Here is a 25,873-nt window from a genome sequence, read left to right on the forward strand (position 1 = left end):
GTCTCCATAAAAGGGTTTACATGTCTTTATTAAATTATTTCAAGGTGCGTTTTAATTTTTGATGTTATTGTAAATCCATCTTTATAAAAATTACATTTTTGAACTTTATCTTCCTGGGCTGTAAAAATATAACTGCTTTTTAAATATTTATCTTATATTCATCCATATTACTAAACTCTATTATTTTAATCATTTGTGGATTATTTGTAGATTATATGTCCATAATGTCACCTGCAAACAGTAAGAGTTTTTTGTTTTAAATTTTTATTTTACTTTAAGTTCTGGGATACGTGTGCTGAATGTGAGGTTTCTTACATAGGTATACATGTGCCACGGTGGTCTGCTGCACCTATCAACCTGTCATCTAGGTTTTAAGCCCCGCATGCATTAGATATTTGTCCTAATGCTCTCCCTCCCCTTGCCCTCCACCCCCCGACAGGCCCCGGCGTGTGATGTTCCCCTCCCTGTGTCCATGTGTTCTCATTGTTCAACTCCCACTTATGAGTGAGAACATGCGGTGTTTGATTTTTTGTTCCTGTGTTAGTTTGCTGAGGATGATGGCCTCCAGCTTCATCCAAGTCCCTGCAAAGGACGTGAACTCATTGTTTTTTTGTGGCTGCATAGTATTCCATGGTGTATATGTGCCACATTTTCTTTATCCAGTCTATCATTGATGGGCATTTGGGTTGGTTCCAAGTCTTTGCTATTGTAAATGGTGCTGCAGTAAACATACGTGTGCATGTGTTTTTATAGTAGAATGATTTATAATTCTTTGGGTACGTACCCAGTAATGGGATTGCTGGGTCAAATATTATTTCTGGTTCTAGATCCTTGAGGAATCGCCACACTGTCTTCCACAATTGTTGAACTAATTTACACTCCCACCAACAGTGTAAAAGTGTTTCTATTTCTCCACATCCTCTCCAGCATCTGTTGTTTCCAGACTTTTTAATGATTACCATTGTAACTGGCATGAGATGGTATCTCATTGTGGTTTTGATTTGCATTTCTGTAATGACTGGTGATGATGAGCTTTTTTTCATATATTTGTTGGCTGTATAAATATCTTGAGAAGTGTCTGTTTATATCCTTCGCCCACTTTTTGATGGGGTGGTTTGTTTTTTTCTTGTAAATTTTTTTATGTTCCTTGCAGATTCTGGATATTAGACCTTTGTCAGATGGATAGATTGCAAAAATTTTCTCCCGTTTTGTAGGTTGTCTGTTCACTCTGATGATAGTTTCTTTTGCTGAGCAGAAGCTCTTTAATTAGATCCTATTTGTCAGTTTTGGCTTTTGTTGCAGTTGCTTTTGGTATTTTAGTCACGAAGTTTTTGCCCATGCCTATGTCCTGAATGGTATTGCATAGGTTTTCTTCTAGGATTTTTATGGTTTTACTTCTTTCTCTTGTCTGATTGCTCTGGCCAAAACTTCCAATACTATGTTGAATAGGAGTGGTGAGAGAGGGCATACTTGTCTTGTGCCGGTTTTCAAAGGGAATGCTTTCAGCTTTTGCCCATTCAATATGATATTGGCTATGGGTTTGTCATATATAGCTCTTATTATTTTGAGATATGTTCCATTAATACCTAGTTTATTGAGAGTTTTTAGCATGAAGGGGTGTTGAACTTTATCGAAGGCCTTTTCTACATCTATTGAGATAATCATGTGGTTTTTGTCATTGGTTCTGCTTATGTGATGGATCACGTTTAATCACGTTTATTGATTTGTGTATGTTGAACCATCCTTTTTTTTTTTTGAGGTGGAGTCTCGCTCTGTTGCCCAAGCTGGAGTGCAGTGGCACAATCTTGGCTCACTGCAACCTCTGCCTCCTGGGTTCAAGCAGTTCTCCTGCCTCAGCCTCCCGAGTAGCTGGGACTACAGGCGCATGGCGCCACTCCCGGCTAGTATTTTGTATTTTAGTAGAGACGGGGGTTTTACTGTGTTGTCCAGGCTGGACTCGAACTTCTGAGCTCAGGCAATCCACCAGCCTCAGCCTCCCAAAGTGCTGGGATTACAGGCATGAGCCACCGTGCCTGGCCTCTTTCATATTTTTTACACTTTTCATTTTTTCTTATTTTAGTGTGCTGGATAGGGGCTCCAGAACAGAATTCAGTAGAAGTTGTGACAGTAGGAATCCTTATCTTGTTCCTGATTTTAAAGAGGATTAAAAACACACACACACACACACACACACACAAAACCCTACACTATTGTCTGTGATGTTTGCCTGTTGGGTTTTTATAGGTATTCTTTATGATGTTACGGAAGTTTTTGTCTCTTCCAAGTTTGCTAAGAGGTTTTTTTAAAAAAATTATGAGTCAAAAAAAGGAAAAGACTAGAAAAAAATGCAATAAAAATTAATAGTTACCTCTAAAAAATTATTTTGTACATCCATTATCCATTTTGTGAACCTTAAATAGAAACTCAGTGGTATCTAATAGGCAATTGAGTTGGAGTTTTCAGAGGTTTTCATTTTAAAATGAAAATTCAGAGATTTTCATTTTAAAAATCAAATTTTGAAATTGTTTCTGATTTTATTGTTATTAATTTTGTAAGTGGTTTGAGTTAAATCTGTTTCATGTAGTCTGATTATCCACTGGGAGGCTGTCAGCCTGGTCTTTCTTCTCTGTTCAGCTGCTCATGGACTACACTGCCAAGCCCACTAGTCATTTGTAATTGGACTCATCTTTTCCTTGTAGCCTTGTCCTTACTGTTTTCTAGCACGAAACTTCTAGGTCATTCAGCCAGGTTTACTTACCCTTGTCTATGTATGCTCATTCATTGATATGAAAAGACCTAGCAAAGTATCTGGCAGGTAGCTAGCACGCACTTACTTAATGTTGGTGTATTCATTCTAGTCTCCCAGCCTCTTCTCATGTTAATTACCCTCTTTCATTTTGGTCCACCCAAGTACTATGATAGCCTGTTCAAGTTCTGGATGTGAAGTCTTTTCTCATTATTCCAGTGCAAAAGGATCTTTCATTTTTTGGAATTTATGCTTCTAATGGGCACCAGACAACGTTGGTTTTCTTTACTGAAGTGAATAAAAGCCTGCTGAGGACAGGCATCTTGTTTTCATCTTTTCTATCTACCACAGCATTAAGCTGCAAAGCATTTTACATGGTGCTAAAGAAAGACTGTTGTCTAACAGGAATTTTACGTTATCTTCAAAAGGAAAAAAGATAATAAGCCTAGATATTAGCTATGTGGGTTTATTCGGAAATTATTAAGTGCAAAATGAAATGAGGAAAAACTGCTTACATCTCAGTTTTGTCCTTAGAACGTCATTCTGTTTTCTGTGCCAGGAATACCTAGGGTTGAGGTCCATCCTTGAGAAGACCACCCCCACTGGTCATACTTCTGAGGTCTTTGATTTTTATTATATGCTTTTTGTTTTAGACCTCTTTGAAGGGAGTTTGAATAAAGGAAGCAATGAAAATCTGATCTTTGCCTAAGGAGTAAATTATGAACTGTTGTAAATCCACAGAGAAGCACTTTGTCAGTAATGACAAAGTTTATGTTTTCCTGAAGTATGTTTTAATATCTGCAACATTTTGGGAAAAAAATTAAGGAAGTTAGAGAAACCTCATCTCATTGACTTTCTGTTTTTATTTTCTATGTCTTTAAGTACCTTCTTAGAAATCTCGTTTCTCTAATAATCGAAATGATGGTCATTACAAATAAGCTAACTGGTGTTTCTTCTAGTCCTTATCTTGTATTAGTATTTTTTTTTAAGCTGGCTATCATGAGTTACTTATTTTATAGGATTATTGGACTTCAGCCCTGTTTTAGGGGTTTAATTCGGATTTAAGCCTTGATAATTCTGTTCAAACTATGCTCTGAAATTACTACATTGAAGATAAAATAAGGCTTACCTGACTGTGGCTCTTGACAACTAGTAGTATGTGGTCTTTAAAAGATACTACAATGAAGAGTATCATTAGATCTTTACAGGAAAACTAACTGAAGAACATGACCTGTCACTCTTTGGGATACTAAAGAGTTAGAATTTTTTTTAAAAAAATTATTATATTCTGCTTTTTTGGTTCTTTGTTAGTCTCCTATCTGATTCTTGTTTCTCCATGTGTATCACTTATTATGTCTTTATAATCAGATGTACTTTGAGTGTGGATTACGTCTTTAGTTTTCCTCTATTTAGAACCCTAGTCAGAACTCATATTGAACTGAATTGGATTATAGGTTATGGGCCTGTTCTGAACTTTTCAATTTATTACTTATTTTAATACAACAATCTATGTCCTAAATATTGGTATTATCTCTAGTTTATGGATGAGGAAACTGAGATACTTGCCGATGATGACATGTTTAACTACTTACTTTACTGTTTATTGTCTCTAATGTGTGCAGAATACTAATCTAGTCCCTATGCTGAGATAGGAGGTGTTTCTAGGTAAGCATATCTGAGATACCTTGGGACAACTTGTTTTTTACCATCCTGTGCTCTGCTGGGGAGACCTGGATCAAGAGATAGCTGGTTACAGCTTTGGTCCTGAGTTTTATACAAAATCTTGATTTTTAAAAGACAATAGTCACCAAATCTAATGGTATAAAAGCCTAATTGGCTTAAAAGTTAATTTTTTTAAATGTTAATGGCAGCCAGAGAGAAAGGTCGGGTTACCCATAAAGGGAAGCCCATCAGACTAACAGTGGATCTCTCGGCCAAAACTCTACAAGCCAGAAGAGAGTGGGGGCCAATATTCAACATTCTTAAAGAAAAGAATTTTCAACTCAGAATTTCATATTCAGCCAAACTAAGCTTCATAAGTGAAGGAGAAATAAAATACAGACAAGCAAATGCTGAGAGATTTTGTCACCACCAGGCCTGCCCTAAAAGAGCTCCTGAAGGAAGCACTAAACATGGAAAGGAACAACTGGTACCAGCCACTGCAAAAACATGCCAAAATGTAAAGACCATCAAGGCTAGGAAGAAACTGCATCAACTCATGAGCAAAGTAACCAGCTAACATCATAATGACAGGACCAAATTCACACATAACAATATTAACTTTAAATGTAAATGGGCTAAATGCTCCAATTAAAAGACACAGACTGGCAAATCAGTGTGCTGTATTCAGGAAACCCATCTCACGTGCAGAGACACACATAGACTCAAAATAAAGGGATGGAGGAAGATCTACCAAGCAAATGGAAAACAACAAAAGGCAGGGGTTGCAATCCTAGTCTCTGATAAAACAGACTTTAAACCAACAAAGATCAAAAGAGACAAAGAAGGCCATTACATAATGGTAAAGGGATCAATTCAACAAGAAGAGCTAACGATCCTAAATATATATGCACCCAATACAGGAGCACCCAGATTCATAAAGCAAGTCCTTAGTGACCTACAAAGAGACTTAGACTCCTACACAATAATAATGGGAGACTTTAACACCCCACTGTCAACATTAGACAGATCAACGAGACAAAGTTAACAAGGATACTCAGGAATTGAACTCAGCTCTGCACCAAGCAGACCTAATAGACATCTACAGGACTCTCCACCCCAAATCAACAGAATATACATTTTTTTCAGCACCACACCACACCTATTCCAAAATTGACCACATAGTCGGAAGTAAAGCACTCCTCAGCAAATGTAAAAGAACAGAAATTATAACAAACTGTCTCTCAGACCACAGTGCAATCAAACTAGAACTCAGGATTAAGAAACTCACTCAAAACCACTCAACTACATGGAAACTGAACAACCTGCTCTTGAATGACTACTGGATACATAACAAAATGAAGGCAGAAATAAAGATGTTCTTTGAAACCAACGAGAACAAAGACACAACATACCAGAATCTCTGGGACACATTCAAAGCAGTGTGTAGAGGGAAATTTATAGCACTAAATGCCCACAAGAGAAAGCAGGAAAGATCCAAAATTGACACCCACATACCAGAATCTCTGGGACACATTCAGAGCAGTTGTAGAGGGAAATTTATACCACTAAATGCCCACAAGAGAAAGCAGGAAAGATCCAAAATTGACACCCTAACATCACAATTAAAAGAACTAGAAAAGCAAGAGCAAACACATTCAAAAGCTAGCAGAAGGCAAGAAATAACTAAAATCAGAGCAGAACCGAAGGAAATAGAGACACAAAAAACCCTTCAAAAAATTAATGAATCCAGGAGCTGGTTTTTTTTAAAAGATCAACAAAATTGATAGACCACTAGCAAGACTAATAAAAGAGAGAAGAATCAAATAGATGCAATAAAAAATGATAAAGGGGATATCACCACCGATCCCACAGAAATACAAACTACCATCAGAGAATACTACAAACACCTCTACGCAAATAAACTGGAAAATCTAGAAGAAATGGATAAATTCCTCGACACATACACCCTCCCAAGACTAAACTAGGAAGAAGTTGAATCTCTGAATAGACCAATAACAGGCTCTGAAATTGTGGCAATAATCAATAGCTTACCAATCAAAAAAAGCCCAGGACCAGATGGATTCACAGCCTAATTGTACCAGAGGTACAAGGAGGAACTGATACCATTCCTTCTGAAACTATTCCAATCAATAGAAAAAGAGAGAATCCTCCCTGACTCATTTTATGAGGCCAGCATCGTCCTGATACCAAAGCCTGGCAGAGACACAACCAAAAAAGAGAATTTTAGACCAATATCCTTGATGAACATTGATGCAAAAATCCTCAATAAAATACTGGCAAACCGAATCCAGCAGCACATCAAAAGGCTTATCCACCATGATCAAGTGGGCTTCATCCCTGGGATGCAAGGCTGGTTCAACATACGCAAATCAATAAATGTAATCCAGCATATAAACAGAACCAAAGACAAAAACCACATGATTATCTCAATAGATACAGAAAAGGCCTTTGACAAAATTCAACAACCCTTTCTGCTAAAAACTCTCAATAAGGTATTGATGGGACGTATCTCAAAATAATAAGAGCTATCTATGACAAACCCACAGCCAATATCATACTGAATGGGCAAAAACTGGAAGCATTCCCTTTGACAACTGGCACAAGACAGGGATGCCCTCTCTCACCACTCCTATTCAACATAGTGCTGGAAGTTCTGGCCAGGGCAATCAGGCAGGAGAAGGAAATAAAGGGTATTCAATTAGGAAAAGAGGAAGTCAAATTGTCCCTGTTTGCAGATGACATGATTGTATATCTAGAAAACCCGATTGTCTCAGCCCAAAATCTCCTTAAGCTGATAAGCAACTTCAGCAAAGTCTCAGGATACAAAATCAATGTACAAAAATCACAAGCATTCTTATACACCAATGACAGAAAAACAGAGAGCCAAATCATGAGTGAACTCCCATGCACAATTGCTTCAAAGAGAATAAAATACCTAGGAATCCAACTTACAATGGATGTGAAGGACCTCTTCAAGGAGAACTATAAACCACTGCTCAATGAAATAAAAGAGGATACAAACAAATGGAAGAACATTCCATGCTCATGGGTTGGAAGAATCAATATCGTGAAAATGGCCATACTGCCCAAGGTAATTTATAGATTCAATGCTATCCCCATCAAACTACCAATGACTTTCTTCACAGAATTGGAAAAAACTACTTTAAAGTTCATATGAAAGCAAAAAAGAGCCCGTATCACCAAGTCAGTCCTAAGCCAGAAGAACAAAGCTAGAGGCATCATGGTACCTGACTTCAAACTATACTACAAGGCTGGAGTAACCAAAACAGCATGGTACTGGTACCACAACAGAGACATAGATCAATGGAACAGAACAGAGCCCTCAGAAATGATGCCGCATGTCTACAACTATCTGATCTTTGACAAACCTGACAAAAAGAAGAAATGGGGAAAGGATTCCCTATTTAATAAATGGTGCTGGGAAAACTGGCTAGCCATATGTAGAAAGCTGAAACTAGATCCCTTCCTTACACCTTATACAGAAATTAATTCAAGATAGATTAAAGACTTACATGTTAGACCTAAAACCATAAAAACCCTAGAAGAAAACCTAGGCAATACCATTCAGGACATAGGCATGGGCAAGGACTTCATGTCTAAAACACAAAAAGCAGTGGCAACAAAAGCCAAAATTGACAAATGGGATCTAATTAAACTAAAGAGCTTCTGCACAGCAAAAGAAACTACCATCAGAGTGAACAGGCAACGTACAAAATGGGAGAAAATTTTCACAACCTATTCATCTGAGAAAGGGCTAATATCCAGAATCCACAATGAACTGAAACAAATTTACAAGAAAAAAACAAACAACCCCATCAAAAAGTGGGCAAAGGACATGAACAGACTTCTCAAAAGAAGACATTTATGCAGCCAACAGACACATGAAAAAATGTTCATCATCACTGACCATAGTTAGAATGGCCATCATTAAAAAGTCAGGAAGCAACAGGTGCTGGAGAGGATGTGGAGAAATAGGAACACTTTTACACTGTTGGGACCGTAAACTAGTTCGACCCTTGTGGAAGTCAGTGTGGTGATTCCTCAGGAATCTAGAACTAGAAATACCATTTGACCCAGCCATCCCATTACTGGGTATATACCCAAAGGATTATAAATCATGCTGCTATAAAGACACATGCACACGTATGTTTTTTGTGGCACTATTCACAATAGCAAAGAGTTGGAACCAACCCAAATGTCCAACAACGATAGACTGGATTAAGAAAATGTGGCACATATACACCATGGAATACTGTGCAGCCATAAAAAATGATGAGTTCATGTCCTTTGTAGGGACATGGATGAAACTGGAAAACATAATTCTCTGTAAACTATCGCAAGGACAAAAAAACCAAACACCGCATGTTCTCACTCATAGGTGGGAATTGAACAATGAGAACTCCACGCACACAGGAAGGGGAACATCACACTCCAGGGACTGTTGTGGGGTGGGGGGAGGGGGGAGGGACAGCATTAGGAGATACACCTAATGCTAAATGACGAGTTAATGGGTGCAGCAAACCAACATGGCACATGGATACATATATAACAAACCTGCACATTGTGCACATGTACCCTAAAACCTAAAGTATAATAATAATAAAATTAAAAAAAAAAGAGTTATCAAAGCCCCACCAAAAAAAAAAAAAAAAAGTTAATTCTATTCAAAACCTTAGTCAACAACGAATTGTCAGTTTTGTTTTCTTTAAAGTAAGTAATCTGGCCGGCCACAGTGTTGCATGCCTGTAGTTAACAGCTACTCGGGAGGCTGATGCAGAAGGACTCCTTGAGCCCAAGAGTTGGAGACTGTAGTGCACAATGATCACACCTGTGAATAGCCACTGTACTTAAGCCTAGGCAACATAGTAAGACCCTGTCTCTACAAAAAATTAAAAAATTAGGTGGGTGTGGTGACATACACTTACAGTCCTAGCTGCTCAGGAGGCTAAGGTGGGAGTATTACTGTAACCTCAAACTCCTTGAGCCTAGGAGTTTGAGGTTACAGTGAGCTATGATTGCACCACTGCACTCCAGCCTGGGTGATAAAGCAAGACCAGACCCTGTCTCAAAAAAAAAAAAAAAAGTCATATTTGTTATTTGTCTAGTCTTGTGTGGAGAAAGACAGCATGTAGGAAAGCCATTGGGTGACATTCTGGCAAATTCCATGGTTCTGTCTTGAATTGAAGCCTAGTAATTTTTCAGGAGGTCCTTTGCACCACATCTTGCATTGTCATTAACAATTTTATGTCTCTAAAAGGTAATACGGGTTATTTTTTAATGGGTATGGAGTTTCCATTTGGGAAGATGAAAAGTTCTGTAAATGCATGATGGTGATGGTTGTACAAAAGTATGAATGTACTTATGCCACTTAATTGTACATTTAAAAAGGGTTACAATGATAAATATTATGTATATTTTACCACAATAAAAAAGAAAAAACATTTTAAAAGAAAGAAAAAAGGTAATTATTTCACCTAGACCTATGTGTGTGAGTGTTGTCGCTTTGTGTGGTTTTCTGTTGTAGTTGAATAACGTGAGCTGTAACAGAAAACACACTGAGGTTTGTGAATATGACATAAGAAGGCAGTTCTAGTTGAGCAGTTAAAGGTAGTCAACTCTGGAGCTAGACTGCTTGGCTTCATGTTCTGGTTCCATTGCTTTCTTGCTGTCTGACCTTGGATAAGTTTCTTAGCCTTTCTTGGCCTCAGTTTTCCAATTGTGAAGTAGAGATAATGATAATACTAATTTCATGGAATTATTGTGAGGATTAGATGAGCTATTGTTAAAAAAAAAACAACAAAAAAACTTAAAATGGCCAGGCACAGTGGCTCACGCATGTAATCCCAGCACTTTGGGAGACCGAGGTGGGCGGATCACCTGAGGTCAGGAGTTAGAGACCAGCCTGGCCAAAATGGTGAAACCCATCTCTACTAAAAGTACAAAAATTAGCCGGGCTTGGTAGTGGGTGCCTGTAATCCCAGCTACTTGGGAGGCTGAGGCAGGAGAATCACTTGAACCCAGGAGGTGGAGGTTGCAGTGAGCTGAGACTGTGCCACTGCACTCCAGCCTGGATAACAGAGCAAAAATCCATCTCAAAAAAAAAAAATGCTTAAAACATGTTCTGTCATATGGTAAGCGCTAAATGAATGGACCCCTAGACCTGGGTTCTAAAGAATGTTATTGATATAAATACACTTGCGAATGTAAACATAAATCGGACATTTGTTTTTGCTTTTTTTTAAAGGTAAAAGAAATAGGAGATTACTTTAAACAACACCTTTTGCAGTCCAGGCACAGAGGAGCATTTGAACTGGCTTATACTGGTTTTGTGAAACTCACTGAAGCACTAAACAGGTAAAACAAATATCCTTTTGTGTACGTTTTAAAAAGACTAAATATACAAAGCATATGCTTGGAGTAGAATTTAGTTGTGTCTTTTGATGTTTAAAAGAATAAGACCTGGTTGACTACAAAACTCTTGGAAGAAATTGTTTTCTTAGGTTTCATTGTATGACTTACTGCAGATAACTGATTGAAACGTCCAAACCGAGTTATTATTCTGTCATTGAAAGGTGATTTGAAGCAAACTCAAAAGATTTTGCTAAAAATAGCTTTGAAATTACTGTTTTGTTGTTGTTTTTTTTTTTTCCTTCATTGAATGAAATAAATGTTTTGTCTGTTTGAAAATTACTTCGTGTTTGGAATAAAACAGGCCTTGCAATTTTTGGGGTTTGTATTACAGAAGCACTTAAGGATTTTGTTTTTTTTCTTCATAATTTTATCTTAACAGAAAAGTTTAAAAGAACAGTAAGTAGACTGAAAAGTAGAAAAGATATTTTTCCTTTTACCTGGAAAACTACTTAGATAGATTTCATATATTTAACCAAATGTATTTCTTGACATTATAGTTACAGATAATTTCATTCATTCATATAATAGATTTGCTCCAAAGAGCTTGTGAGGAAACCTTAAATTACTTAATGACTAAGTGTTCATGGCAAGTGTTCTCTAAATAAAAGGTAGTATTTTCCAGGAAAACATTTCCATTGCCTGGAAACTTTTTGAAATGAAGCAGAGTTCTGCCAGCCTTGTAGCCTCAGCAAACATTTTATTTTAGGCTGTTAAGACATCTATTCCTTGAATATTTTTGAAACTTTTTTTTTTCACATGCCTGGTAAAAACATTTATAAAACATTTTGGCAGTTATGGGCTGCACAGAATGTCTTTAAATGATACTGTTAAAAAAGTCCCTGACATTAAACTGCTGATGTTGAAAATATTTTATCTTTTCAACTTTTTGTTTCCAGTGTAGACATGACTATGAACTTTTTTTTTTTTCCTCAAAATACAACACACTCCACTCCCATCAAATCAATTAACAAGAATGTATGAATACCAGCAGTGTGCTTAGTACTGTGCTTGGTTTAGATGATATTATGGTTTTTTATAAGATGAAGTTCCTGTTATTAAAGAGCTTATGGTTTAGTTCGAGAAGTAAGTAGAGATGAAATTCAAAATATTTAACAAAAGGTATGTTGTGAGCACTGACTGGTCAGAACCAACACTGGCTGTATAGAGCACCCAGAGTCTCTCTATGTATGGATGTGTGTGGACTGAATACCAGCCTGGAAGTAAGACCGACACACTTGAACAACATAAAACTGCCAAATTTTGGGTGAAATTTATAGAACATATAGGAATAGCAGAGAGAGAAAGCAATGGGGAATAGGCTGGTAGGGCTTCATGGAGGAGGTGGAATTTGTGCTAATGCATGAGTTGAAAGAAGGAAACATTGTGAGGAAATGTTCAGAGGCTAGAATCGGCAAGATGAATAAATAAGCCATCCTTCCTGTAGTGGTGGAGTTCGTAGGAAATAACCAGGCAAGTTGATAGATTGAGGCCAAATTATAGAGTGTCTTGGAAATAGATTTACTGTAGCAGGGATGGAGAGAGGCATCAAACATTTTTGCTCTGAAATAGATCATAGGAGGCATCATAGAATGGAGGAATAGCAGTAATCTGTGACTCTGGCTCTTAGTTCTGTGTATATTCATTCCATTTATTGGCAATGAGATTGTACAAAAATTAACCTCCCTAACCTTTGATCTCTTCATCTTTAAGGAAAAGGGTATTTGCCCTATTGACAGATCTCTGGCTTTTGTTGTATGAGTCAAATAAAATAGATATTTAAGAAGACCTCTGCATAAACATGAGATTGATGTTGGTTATGGGGTTGGCATGTAAAAGTAGTTTTCTGGTTGGAAATGTTAGGTTAGATAGATTGTAATACAGATTATAGTAAGGAGAGCCTGGAATCAGTTATAACAAAGTAGATCTGAGGTGATGAGGGCCTCCTCTTGGGTGATGGCTCTGGGAATAGAGACAAACATGGGGTTTTAGTTAACTTTTGTCCCCACATAGGTAGTAACAACTCCTCACATGATGTATCGTATGCTTAGAAGGAAAGCTGTGGACACATTTTATTACATTCATGGTTTTGTATCTCAAGAATTTGGGCAGGGCTCAGCTGGGTGATTTTTCCTTAGGGTATTTACTGAGTTCAGTTGGTGGCATTCAGCTGGCAGATGAACTGGTCACAAGGGACCTAAGACAGCTTCACTCGCATTTATGGCACCTTGGTGGGACTAGCTAGAAGACTGGGCCTAGTTGGGACTACATGTGGCCTCTCACCCCAGCATGGAAGTCTTGGGGTTGAAATTCTTATGTGGCAGCATACTTCCCCCAGAGAGAGTATTCCAAGAGAATCAGCCAGAAGCTGTATGATCTTTTCTGACCTAGCCTTGGAAGTCTCATTACATTGCTTTAGTCCATTCCTTTGATTTTTAAGTGCATCTTAGGACCAGCCTGGATTCAATCTACCTTTTGATGGCAAAGTGGCAAGATCATATTGTAGAAGTATATGCAGATAGGAGATGTTGTGGTAGCCATCTTTGAAAAATGCCATCTGCCATATGAACCAACTGAATGTGAATAGTGGAGGTTACTAGGGAGTTCATGGTTGCTTCTGTGATTCTAAGTCTTGGTCACCAGACAAGTGGGGTTGATGTTAACGAAACCAAGGAAGTTGAAAGAGGGAATGGTTTGATAAAGATGAGTAAGTTTTTTTGTTTTTTATGTGTTGAGTATGAGATAATGATGGCATACCCTGGTGGAAATATTTAAGTCAGATGTTAGAGATAGGGGATTAGTTTGGGTGATATAACAGAAACAGAGATGTAGATTTGTGAGTTTTCTCCAAAAATATCATAGTAAGATTGCAGTCTTTGGTGGTGAGCATGAAAGGAAAAAAGAACAGAGGACTAAGGACAGAGGCTTTTGAATAACTGTGGTTGAATGGTACAGTTGAAGACATTCTGAATAAATGGAGTGGGGAGACTAGGGAAGGCCCAATGCCTGGTATCTTAGCCACCCCTAATCTACTTTAAGGATTTTCTCATGGCTGTTACTGTTGGCTTTTAACCAACCTGTTAGGAGTTCTCAACTGTTGCTTTCTTTTTTTTTTTTTTTTTTTGAGACGGAGTCTCGCTCTGTCACCCAGGCTGGAGTGCAGTGGCGCAGTCTCGGCTCACTGCAAGCTCCGCCTCCCGGGTTCACGCCATTCTCCCGTCTCAGCCTCTCCGAGTAGCTGGGACTACAGGCGCCCGCCACCACGCCCGGCTAATTTTTTGTAGTTTTAGTAGAGACGGGGTTTCACCGTGGTCTCAATCTCCTGACCTCGTGATCCGCCCGCCTCGGCCTCCCAAAGTGCTGGGATTACAAGCGTGAGCCACCGCGCCCGGCCTCAACTGTTGCTTTCAAACCAAGTAGTTCTTGATCCCTTTAGAGACATTTCAAATCTGCTGAACAGAATGTTTTGCAGAGAACATCTTTACAGTGTGTGTGGCTTCCTTTTGTTTGGTTTTTATTTTTAAAAGAAAATTTGTTTCTTTTGGAGCCCTTTTGAAAGTGTTTTATAAGCTCTTAAGTTATGAAAAAGTTGTTTAGGCATACAACATTTAAGAAGTTCGCAAAGAGAAATCTGGGCATTCATGAAAATCCACAGAAATGGAGGCCAACTGCTGGCCACCTCTTGAACTACAGCTGTGTTAAAGAAGGAAGCACTTAAAGAGATTAATGGATAAATAACTGAAGAGTTAAACATGACCCACATTGTTTGAATTGGTTTTTAATAGGATTATGCAAAATGTCTTCAGATATAAACTGACTTCACTATTAAACAATCATCTAAGAGTAAATAGGGATGGAGACATTGTTATTTTTTCTGGGAATGTTTTGAAAGCAACACTTGCAACACACATAACACACAAATAGTGTGTTGAGTTAATTTTCTGTAATCTGATTTTCTTATGTAGTGCTTTCTATTTAGAAGTCAGTGAAATATTCCTGTTCTCCTTAAAAAACATCATTGCTTGCCTGTGCGTAATTACTTGTCTGAGCATTTGATTGGAGTGGTTAAGTTTGTTAATGTCATAAAACTCTAAATTCAACTTTTTGATGACATTCATATTTGCTTGTTTACTTTCTGTGATCTTCTTATTTGAAGTCGTTCTTCTGATGAAAATGAACAGACTTCTAGGACGTTAAGTTGGGAATCCAACTTTAATTTGTCCAACCATAGATACAAACTTAACTATAAGGGGACAAAGTCATGGATTATAATTCTAAATCTAGAAGGGAGATTTGTTAGTGCTTGATGTTGTCTTACTCTTCAGATATTCGAATTGCTTTACTTGTTGAAATGTAGCTTAATCTACAGATATTTATTGTAGTAATTATAATCATTTTCACATTATTGGCCTGAAAAAATTAAATTGTGACATTTAGTAGTTTTTGTCATAAAATGCTAGTACTGACTCATGGACATCAACAATTCTATGGGCAGAAATCATTTAAATATGTATTTAAACTTTCATCAGTTAATTATAGCTACCATGATTCAAATTCAACAGAAAACTTTTAATGAGCAATTTAAATATAATAGTGAAAAAATAATCTCTTCTACCTTTCTGGAGAATGAAAGACCAAGTCTCTAAAGAATATGCAGTTGAGAAAGAAATAAATGCAGAATGTAATATATAAGATTTGGGGAAGAGTCATTCAGCTTTGAATGAAAGAATATACAATCTTGGGTAAACTTTATTTTTAATTTAATTTATTTGAGACAGAATCTCTCTGTTGCCGAGGCTGGAGTGCAGTGGCATGATCTTGGCTCATTGCAACTTCTGCCTCCTGGCTTAAGTGATCTTTCTGTCTCAGCCTCCCAAGTAGCTAGGACTTACGGGTGTCTGCCACCATGCCCAGCTAATTTTTGTATTTTTTGTAGAGATGGGGTTTCGCCATGTTGCTCAGGCTGGTCTCAAACTCCTGGGCTCAAGCAGTATCCCCACCTCGGCCTCCCAAAGTGCTGAGATTACGGGCATGAGCCACCGCACCCAGCCTAAACTTTTATTTACATTTCATTTGGCAAATGTGTCTAAATAAGACACTATTTCTCACTGAGTGTCCTATTAATTTTATTTGAAATATGAATAATTAAATAAAGAATAACTAAGAGATGAGCCACCCTGGAGAGCCATATTCTTTTTTTTGTTTTGTTTTGTTTTGTTTTGTTGAGATGGAGTCTTGCTCTGTTGCCCAGGCTGGAGTGCAGTGGCACAATCTTGCCTGGGGAGCCATATTCTTTATAGAGAGAAAAATCCTTTTAATTTCCCATTTCTATTGTGGATTAAAAGAATTTAGAAAAAAAAAAAAAGAATTTAGAGAAAACTAGAATGTCTTTTTTTTTTTAATTATTATTGTGCTTTAAGTTTTAGGGTACATGTGCACATTGTGCAGGTTTGTTCCATATGTATACATGTGCCATATTGGTGTGCTGCACTCATTAACTGGTCATTTAGCATTAGGTATATCTCCTGATGCTGTCCCTCCCTCCTCCCCCCACCCCACAACAGTCCCCGGAGTGTGATGTTCCCCTTCCTGTGTCCATGTGTTCTCATTGTTCAATTCCCACCTGTGAGTGAGAACATGCAGTGTTTGGTTTTTTGTCCTTGGGATAGTTTGCTGAGAATGATGATTTCCAAAAAACTAGAATGTCTTGATGTATACATTCTAAGTGTTTGTTAATGACTCCTGCATTTTTATTTTCATTTTTAAGCCTACTATAATAGTTGAGTCAGATATTACCGTTTTTCCTCAATATTTGAACACTCATTTAAAAAGTTTTCATAATAACACTTTGTCATTTAGACAATAGCAGAGGGACTTTGTTCTCAATGAGTAACCTCTATGCCAGCTTTTTAAGTAAAGTTTTAGAATTTTTTTAATATTAATTTTTTCTCCTAGATCTTAGGGAATGATTATATTAAATAATTGAGAGAACCACCTATCTGGTACCTCTTGCAACGACTTCTTTTAATCCACTGTATCTTGTCCTTCTCCCCATGGCCCTCTGATTGGTAATTCAATTTAGATTTGGTCATTGTATTATTGCCTGTGCCTGCAGCTAAGTCTTCAAAATAGCCCCTTAATGTTTTAGCCTGCAGTAAGCCTCAATAATGTATGATAGTGGTGAGGGAGGTTAAGATGGCTTCTCTTGATATGTAGCTTTCTAACAGGATTTCATTTGGGCAAATCATTTTTCAGGCTTAAAGTTTCCTGGTGCTTCAGGGTTATGTTCCCTATTTAAAACGTACATGCAAACAACCTTCCTGCACACGTCTGTTAGTGTTTAGTTTCATTGAAATAATAAACATGAGCTTTGAAATAATAAATATAATACTTGACCAAAGATTGAATGGAGTTGAATGGGAATTTAGCTTATGAAATAATTAGAGATTAGGAAAATCTCTAAGTTAGAAAAAATCATACTGAAAGAGTTTGAGGAAATGAAGGTGACATTTCTCAGTTAGCAATAGTAATGTAAGTTAAAAATAGCTCTGTGCTACTACATGTAGTTGGATGGATGAAGCCATTGAAAAGCCACTTTGTAGTCAGGGAATCGGATTTATTGGTACAAAATAATTGTCTAATGACCAATTAGTTGGGTATACAGCTTATGTAATTTGATTTTAGTCTGCGGGTTTTATTCTTATCTTAGAATACTTATCCAGTGGGAGTGAGATAGCTCTGTGGATAGAAGTTGGAGTAATCTGTTTATGGAACAATTTGCTTCAGTGATCTGCTCAAGACAATACAAAGGCCTGAATACCAGCTATAGCCTGGCCTGTTCACTTCTGTTACTTTTAGTAGGGGCTTAGGCCATAGCACTTGGCATAGGAAAACAACAACAACAAACCCCCTACCTTTTTTTTTTTGAGACGGAGTCTCGCTGTGTCGCCCAGGCTGGAGTGCAGTGTGCAATCTTGGCTCACTGCAACCTCTGTCTCCCGGATTCAAGTGAATCTCCCACCTCAGCCTCCCGAGTACCTGGATTACAAGAGCATACCAATATGCCAGGCTAATTTTTTTGTATTTTTGTAGAGACTGGGTTTCGTCATGTTGGCCAGGCCGGTCTTGAACTCCTGACCTCAGGTGATCCACCTGCCTCAGCCTCCCAAAGTGCTGGATTACACGAGTGAGCCACGACACCCAGCCCTCCCTACCTCTTTTTTGTGCATCTGCCTGCCTGCCCTCCTGCCCTCTTTCCTTCCTTCTTCCCTCCCTCCCTCCCTCCTTTCTTTCCCTTCCTTCCCTCCCTTCCCGACCTTCCCTCCCTTCCGTCTCTTTCCTCCCTTCCCTTCCCTTCTTTCCTTTCCCTTCCTTCCCTTCCTATCCTTCCCTTCCTTCCCTTCATTGCTTCCCTCCCTTCCCTCCCTTCCTCCCTTCTTCCCTCCCTCCCATCCTCCCTTCCTTCTTCCTTCCCTCCCTCCTTCTCTTTCTTTTTTCCTCCCTCCCTCCCTCCCTCTTTAAGAATTTCTACTCTTCATAGAGTGCTGCTTTCTAGGTTCTGATTGGGAAAGTAAGGATTTCGGATATAAAAGACTGAGGGAAGCTGGATACATTTTTAGTAAGCTTCCTTGAGAACTGATAAACCGTTTGTTGTTGTTGTTGATATATGTGTGTGTGTGTGTGTGTGTGTATGTATAAATATTTGAGATAGGGTCTTGCTCTTTTGCCTAGGCTGGAGCATAGTGGTGTGATATTGGCTCATTGCAGCCTCAACCTCCTGGGCTCAAGCAGTCCTCTCACCTCAGCTTCCTGAGTAGCTGGGACTACAGGTGTGCACCACCACGCCTGGCTAATTTTTTTGTATTTTTTGTAGAGATGGGCTTGTGCTGTGTTGCCCAGGCTGGTCTCTAACTCCCGAGATCAAGAGATCCTCCTGCCTTGGCTTCCCAAAGTGTTGGGATTACAAGCATGAGCCACTGCGCCTGGCCATATTTTGTAGATTAATAACATTTTGTGTTACTGAGTTGTTTATGATGAACCTTGAAGCCCTTTTAAGAAGGTTGCAATTTTACAATGTACTCAGAGGCTAAAGACACTGTATATTTTGTATTAATTCGACAAGATAGCCAAATAAAAACAAAATACCTTCAGACCAGAGGCTGTCTGCTTATTTAGTGGAAACACATTCACTAACAAAAGCAGGATTTTGGAATTCCCCATGGCTGTGGTTGGTGACTACATAGAGTTGGCTCAAAGAACCAAGGACTGTTTCACTCAAGAACCTTTCTTTTTATATACTTGCTAGGCCCTGGATTGTGTGATGAAGAACCAAAACAAACAACTAGGGTTTGCTGTATTGTTCTTGGGAACCTTGCATGGTTTCATTTTTACCTCTCAATTCCTTCATTATCATAAACACCAGCAACCCTGGAGTTTTGAAATCACTTCCTTATAAAGAAATCTTTTCTTGCTGGGGAGCAGACAGAAGGTTCATTGAATAGTCAGAACTATTCTGCTTTTTATAGGCACAGTGACCTCACCATTGAAGACTTAGAGTTCCAGCTCCCTGCTTTTTATACCTTTTTATACCTTTGTCAATTTTATGCCTACCTGCAGGCACAGCTAATGTGTGCCAGCTGGCACCAGCACTAGTTGCTCCTTACTTAATTATTCAACAAAAGATTTCTTAAACATCTACTGTGTGCCAGATGCTGTGTTTGATTGGGCTCTGTTTGACCATTGAGAATATGATATGGTAGGCCACAGTTACTGTGAACCTAGACATAATTACCAGAGTCTAAATAGAAAACATATAACTCTGTGGAAGTAAGAGAGGGATGTGAGGACTTGAATAAGGGACTAAGGATTGTATGGGACCATGATGAGGGGTTTGGAGGACATTCTTATCAGGAAATTTGGGTACTTAAGTATTTTAGAGTCATTATCTTCTCTATATAACCCAGGGAATGTTCATTGAATTTTCAAAGCATTTTTATTTTATTTTCATTCTAAAGCACTGAGAAATCAAGTGATTTATCTATAGCTACACATGTAGTTGGTGATTGAGCCAGCACTAGAATCTAAATGTTTTTCTGGAATTTCATAGCATTTCAGAGGTTAGCAGTTTAACAGAAGTTTATTGATTATTGCTTTCTATAAGGAATTGTGATAGATAGGATAAAAATATTGGTAAAACATGGGCCTTGTTCTTAGAGGAACTTTCAACCTAGCATTTTAATCTTTGGGATTAGGTAAGTAAGTCACATAATTTACAAGACAGACGTTAAAGACCAAGACAAAGATCCACTCACTGAACTGTCTATCCTAGGTGATGAGAAGAATAATTAATGCCAATAATGAAAAAAAGCAAGGCAAGCAGGAGAGCACAATGGGAGGGAGAATAATGCTTTAAACATGCTGAGTTAAAAGTGGTTTTGGGAGGCTGCCTAGTGGGATAGCAGACAGTTGGAAATACAGGTCAGGAGATTGGCAGAGGGGTCCAGGTTGGAGATAGTGTGACCTGGGACTCCCCCAATATTTTAGCAGTGAATGTCCAGCATTTTGGGAAATCCCTTAGTCCTAGGCAAATAGGGACAGTTGTTCACTCCAGCTGGAGGTATATGTTTGAAAGTCAGCCAAACAGAGGAAATAGATGAAGCTATGGGCCTAGAGGAGATCTCCTAAAGAGCCTTAAGGAAGAAAGGAAAAAGTTATCATCTTGAGTTAAATTTTATAACTATTGTTAAAACTCAAGAGACATTGCTCTTATGAAACATAGTTTCTACCCTGTTTACAGGTGTACAAACCTCGGTTAAATAACACTTTTACATGAACCTGAACTATACTTGCTTTTGAACCCTGTACTTGGTTTTGTTCTTGGGTCTTAGAGAAAAAATGATCTCTTGGGGTAGCAGTTAGGTTAATAGAGTTGATTTTGGTAGGCTGTTTGGGGATTTCAGTAGGAAATATTCTTGTATAGATACTATAACCCTGGTATGTGGAGATTTGCTGAATGTGTTTCTACCTGTTACAGGAAGCTAAGCAGCTGCATCAACTGCTGGCTCTAACAGTGGCACTTCTCCTCATTGGAAAACATTTTTGTTTATACTTTCTTTTCTAGTTATTATACCCTCTTTCTTTGTCAACCTGGTTTGTTAGACTACCATACTCAATGGAGTTAGTAAATTATATGTCATTCATTTATTCAACAAATATTTATTGAGCTCCCTATAGGGTGCCAGGCCGTGTTATAGGTGCTGAGAATAGAGAAATAACAGGAAGGAATGTGTCCTTGATACATGGAGATGTAGAAAATAATAAACTGTCTGCTAGCAGTGTGTGTTTTTATGTGATAAAGTTTGGCGGTAAGGAAGATTCTTTCCTACTAGACTAAAGTAACATTTCAGCCAAGGCCTGAATGGTAAGAAGCAGCACCTTTTCTGGAGAAGAGCTTTCCAAGCAATGAGAACCACTAATGCCAAAATCCATGGTGTATTAAAGAACAGAATGGTATAAGATGAAGTTTAATGAGATTGTCCAGATATGTAGGGCTTTGTGAGCCAGGATGAGGAGTTTGGATTTTGTGCTCCCTGGAAAATCTTTGTGTTTTCTGAGAGTCTCCAACCACATGGATATAAAAATAGAAGGTCCATTAATATTTATGGACCCTAGTAGGTAACTTTCAAGATTATGAACAGATGAAGTACACGTGTGTTTGATAGAGTTGCATGGAAGCGGGGAGGGGACTGGATGAAAAAATGAGGAACTTCATGGATGTGTAAAATAAATGGACATAAAGTTTCTGTTCCCAGAAAGTATACTATTCCTTTCTAAGCTACCACTTTGTTCTTAAACCTAACAAAGTGAAAGTCTGTGTTTATGGGAAAGGGAAAGGATTTTCTTCCTTCTTGTGCTTGGTAAGTAAATTATTGTTTGGTAAATAAAGATATTGGCAGAGGCTTACCCTTACTCAGTTGAGGTTATATGTAACTACCTTCCTGGCAGTTTGAGTCTTTTCTGGGAATTTTGCTTCAATATGATGGCTTTAAATGTACTTCATATTTAAATGTGAAATTAATTGCTTTGTGTTTGCAGGTGAAGTAATTTCTTTAGGCTACCATGAATCATTCAGTTAATATAAGAAAACAGTTTATTAATAGTAATAAACTTCCCCAGTTCCCTAAGGGAGTGGGGGTACCTCAAAAACAAATGAGACACAATTCAAGTCAGTCACAAAGAGGTTATCTACTGAGTGGCTTTTCTGTAGAGAATTTTAATTTTCTAGCTAGCTCTCCATTCATGTCACCCAGTTCATTTAGAACTATTAATAGTTTAACCCCCACCCCAATGGTAGATGTTCAGGGAATGAAATCAATCTGAAAAGTAACCCGAATAAAACATGATCAGGAAGATAATATCTTAAAAATAGTATTCTCTGGTAATACATTCCAAAGCCACATGAAAACATTTTGTAAATCATGTGTCCTTTGGAATTTTTATTCTACGGTTCTGTTTTTAGGACATAGCATAGTGCAAAGCAACCACTGGGTACCTGATAGATCTCTTTAAAAAATAAAATAGTGAAACTCACTAAAACAAATAATAGAGAGTTGATAGTATCTTCATCATGAGCCAGATCTGAGCATTTAGGGCAGGCACATTGAAATAATGCCTTTTTGTTAGGCAAGGGCTTTGGTGTCAATATACATTTTAATTCTCTCTCTGCCACGTACTTGCTATATAACCTTGAGCAAATTATTTAGCTTCTGTCTCTTCTACCCCCTTATTTTATCCAATTTTTAAACATTAGTGTGAAATATTTGCATGTACTGGAAGGTATAGTGAATACTAAAATTAGCAGTTGTACAACTACGATGTAAATACCTGGAGAAGAGCATTCACGGCAGAGAGAATGTCAGGTGAAAAAGTCCTGAGAGGCTTGGGCTTAGGGTAGGTATTTAAGGAACATCAGATAAACCAATTATGACTGGAGTAGTGTGAGCATGGGAAAGAGTTGTAGATGAGATCAGAGAAGTTATGAGGACTAGACAGGCTAAGACATTGTGTAAGAACTTTGGCTTTTACTCTGAGTAAAATGGGGAGCCATTGGAGTGTTTGTGAACAGAGGAGTGACATGATCTCGTCTTTTAAAAGGATTAGTCTTACTGCTGTGTTGATAATAGAACTATAATAGTGAAAACAGAAAGACCGATTAGTTACAATATTGCTATACTACAGAAAAGAGATAGTGATGACTTGGAAAGTGGTGGAGGATGTAAAATGTGATCTGAATCTGGCTGTAACGTGAAGATAGAGCAGACAGGGTTTGTTGACAGATTAGATTTGCTATTTGGGAGAGAGAGCATAACTAAAAAGTTTTTGGCTTGAGCCCCTGAAGAGATCAATTTGTTATTCTTTTATTAGGATGGGCAAGACTGTGGGTAGAGTAGGTTTTTGGAGGAAGATCAGGAGTTTAGTTTGGGGCATGTTAAGTTTGGCATGTCTAGTAAACACCCCATTGAAACTACTGTGGGTGTACTTTGTTGAAGTACCTCCTTTAGAATTTCTTTTGGTGAGAGTCTCTGGAAGGCAGACTTAATCTTTGTATATTTCAGATTGTCTTTTTCTTACCTATGCTTTTGAATGTACTTTAATGGGGTATACAATTCTGGTGGACAGTTATTTTCCTTCAGTGCTTTTGTTATTGTCAGGGAGAAACTTGTCTTTGGTATAATTGATGTTTCTTTGTAGATCTCCAGTTTTTTTTCCTTTAAATCTCCTGTGGCTTTTAAGTTTTTTTATTAATCACAATTTTGCTATGCTATTTCCAGGTATGGAACTATCGTATGTATATACACACACATACTTTATGGTTTTTTCATTCTGTATACTGTTTTGGGTAAATTTCCCAGAAAACTGTCTTCTAAGTCATGAATTCTTTAGAATTCATCTTATCTGTTTTGTATGTGTGTGTGTATATATGTTTTATATTATATATACATAATATAAATATAAATATAAATATAAAATTATATATACATAATATATAATATATAATATCTATATATATTATATACATAGCTATATATTTTTTTAAGATAGGGTCTCACTCTGTCACCCAGGCTGGAGTGCCTTGGCATGATCTCAGCTCACTGCAACCTCTGCCTCTTGGGCTCAAGCAGTCCTCCCACCTCAGCCTCCCAAGTAGCTGAGACTACAGGCAAGTGCCACCATGCTCAGCTAATTTTTGTATTTTTTTGTAGAGACAGGGTTTCACCATGTTGCCCAGGCTGGTCTCAAACTCCAGAGCTCAAGTGATCTGCCTGCCTCGTCCTTCCAAAGTGCTGGGATTACAGGCGTGAGCCACTGTGTTTGGCTGGAAGTATACTTTTATTTCTAATCTTTTTTATTTTTATACATGCCTGTTCTTATTTCAGTATGGCTTGTTTTTCATGATTTCTTGCTCTTTATTATGTTTTTTAAGGGACAGGGTCTCACTGTGTCATCCACACTGGAGTCTAGTGGTGCCATCATAACTCACTATAGCCCTGAATTCCTGGGCTCAAGTGATCTTCCCACTTCAGCCTCCTGAGTTGCTGAGACTACAGATGTGAGCCACCATGCCCAGTTAACTCTTCTTAAATAGAAGTTATTCCCTTATTTATCACTTCAGTATCCTAAACATAATTATTTTAAGGTCTTTGTCAGACTGCTTCGTAAAATTAGTTTCATATAGAGTGAATCTGTGTTCTTATTATGATTTTTTTTTAGATTGTCTTTCTTAATATAAAATTTATTTCTATATTTTGAATTTTGGCTTGCTGGCTATGATGGGAGCCTTTTGTTTTCTTTATTGATCTCTTTCTAGACTCTTTCCTCTCTATCAGAGGAACTAGATTAGGTAGTGGCATTTTGGGTCTCCCACTTCACAGTGAAATTGGGGATATCATAGATCTAGTCACTGAGTTAGTAGTCAGCCTGATTCAGAGGCTCCCTGTGCCCTTGGCTTTTCCTACTGCTACAGCCTCAGGCAGCCCTGGCAGTAGCCCTTTTTCAGATTCTTTTCAAAAGAAATGAGGCTGTTGAAATTCTTTGGCTGCCACTGCTGCTTCTAAATCTGTAAGTCTGTGGGTCTTTGGTATCAGTACACTCACTGCTTTGCATTTCTCTTCATTTTTGCCCAGATGATTATCTTGTTTTTGGACTCAGCTGGTTTTGGGGTTTCTATTTGTATATTTTGCATATTGTTAATATTAACTTGCATTGTAGGGGGATGTCCTGTCAAAATGGAAACTCAGCTGTTTCATCTCTATCATTTCAATTGAAACTCTTTTAATACTTGCTTTTCTCATAATAACAGATGATTTTAGAAAATGACCATTAAGAACTTATTAGACATAAGAACAAACTCAATCCTCCCAAAAACCGTCATTTTATAGAAGAACAAAGTGAGAAAATGGAGAAATTTAGTAAATTGCCTTGGATCGTACAGCTACTAGGTAGCAGAGAAAGGATTCTAAACCATATAACACGGGTCCATGATCTGTGTTCCTAACCACTGTGATATATTCCCTCTCATCTATTAGTTGGGAAAAATAACTTTCTCATAGTTTGTTCTAAGAATGAAGTAAGAGCAGATGTGAAAAGCCTGATGTTGTACCAGACGTGTAATAAACATTCAACGAATATTTGTTTTTCTTTCCTTTGTGGCAGGCAAATATATTTCCAGTATGATAGTTTAAATAAAACTTGTGGCCGAGTGCGGTGGCTCACGCCTGTAATCCCAGCACTTTGGGAGGCCGAGGTGGGCGGATCACCTGAGGTCAGGTGTTTGAGATCAGCCCGACCAACATGGAGAAACCCCATCTCTACTAAAAATACAAAATTAGCCGGGTGTGGTGGCACATGCCTGTAACCCCAGCTACTTGGGAGGCTGAGGAAGGAGAATCACTTGAACCCAGGAGGCGGAGGTCGCAATGAGGCAGGATCGCACCATTGCACTCCAACCTGGGCGAG

General features: G+C 38.1%; 1 protein-coding gene across 18 annotated transcripts in view; it reads left to right on the forward strand.

Annotated features, from left to right (window-relative positions):
- The window catches only part of THADA (THADA armadillo repeat containing), a 369,177-nt gene that overhangs the window by 54,469 nt on the left and 288,835 nt on the right, over positions 1–25,873 (forward strand). For all 18 annotated transcript variants that reach the window (XM_055242820.2, XM_063618104.1, XM_055242824.2 and 15 more), the window contains one exon: positions 10,695–10,804. In XM_055242820.2, coding sequence (XP_055098795.1) covers positions 10,695–10,804 — 110 coding nt within the window. The remainder of the gene's footprint in view (positions 1–10,694; positions 10,805–25,873) is intronic.

This window comes from Symphalangus syndactylus, chromosome 14 (assembly GCF_028878055.3).
Source record: "Symphalangus syndactylus isolate Jambi chromosome 14, NHGRI_mSymSyn1-v2.1_pri, whole genome shotgun sequence".
NCBI lineage: Eukaryota > Metazoa > Chordata > Mammalia > Primates > Hylobatidae > Symphalangus > Symphalangus syndactylus.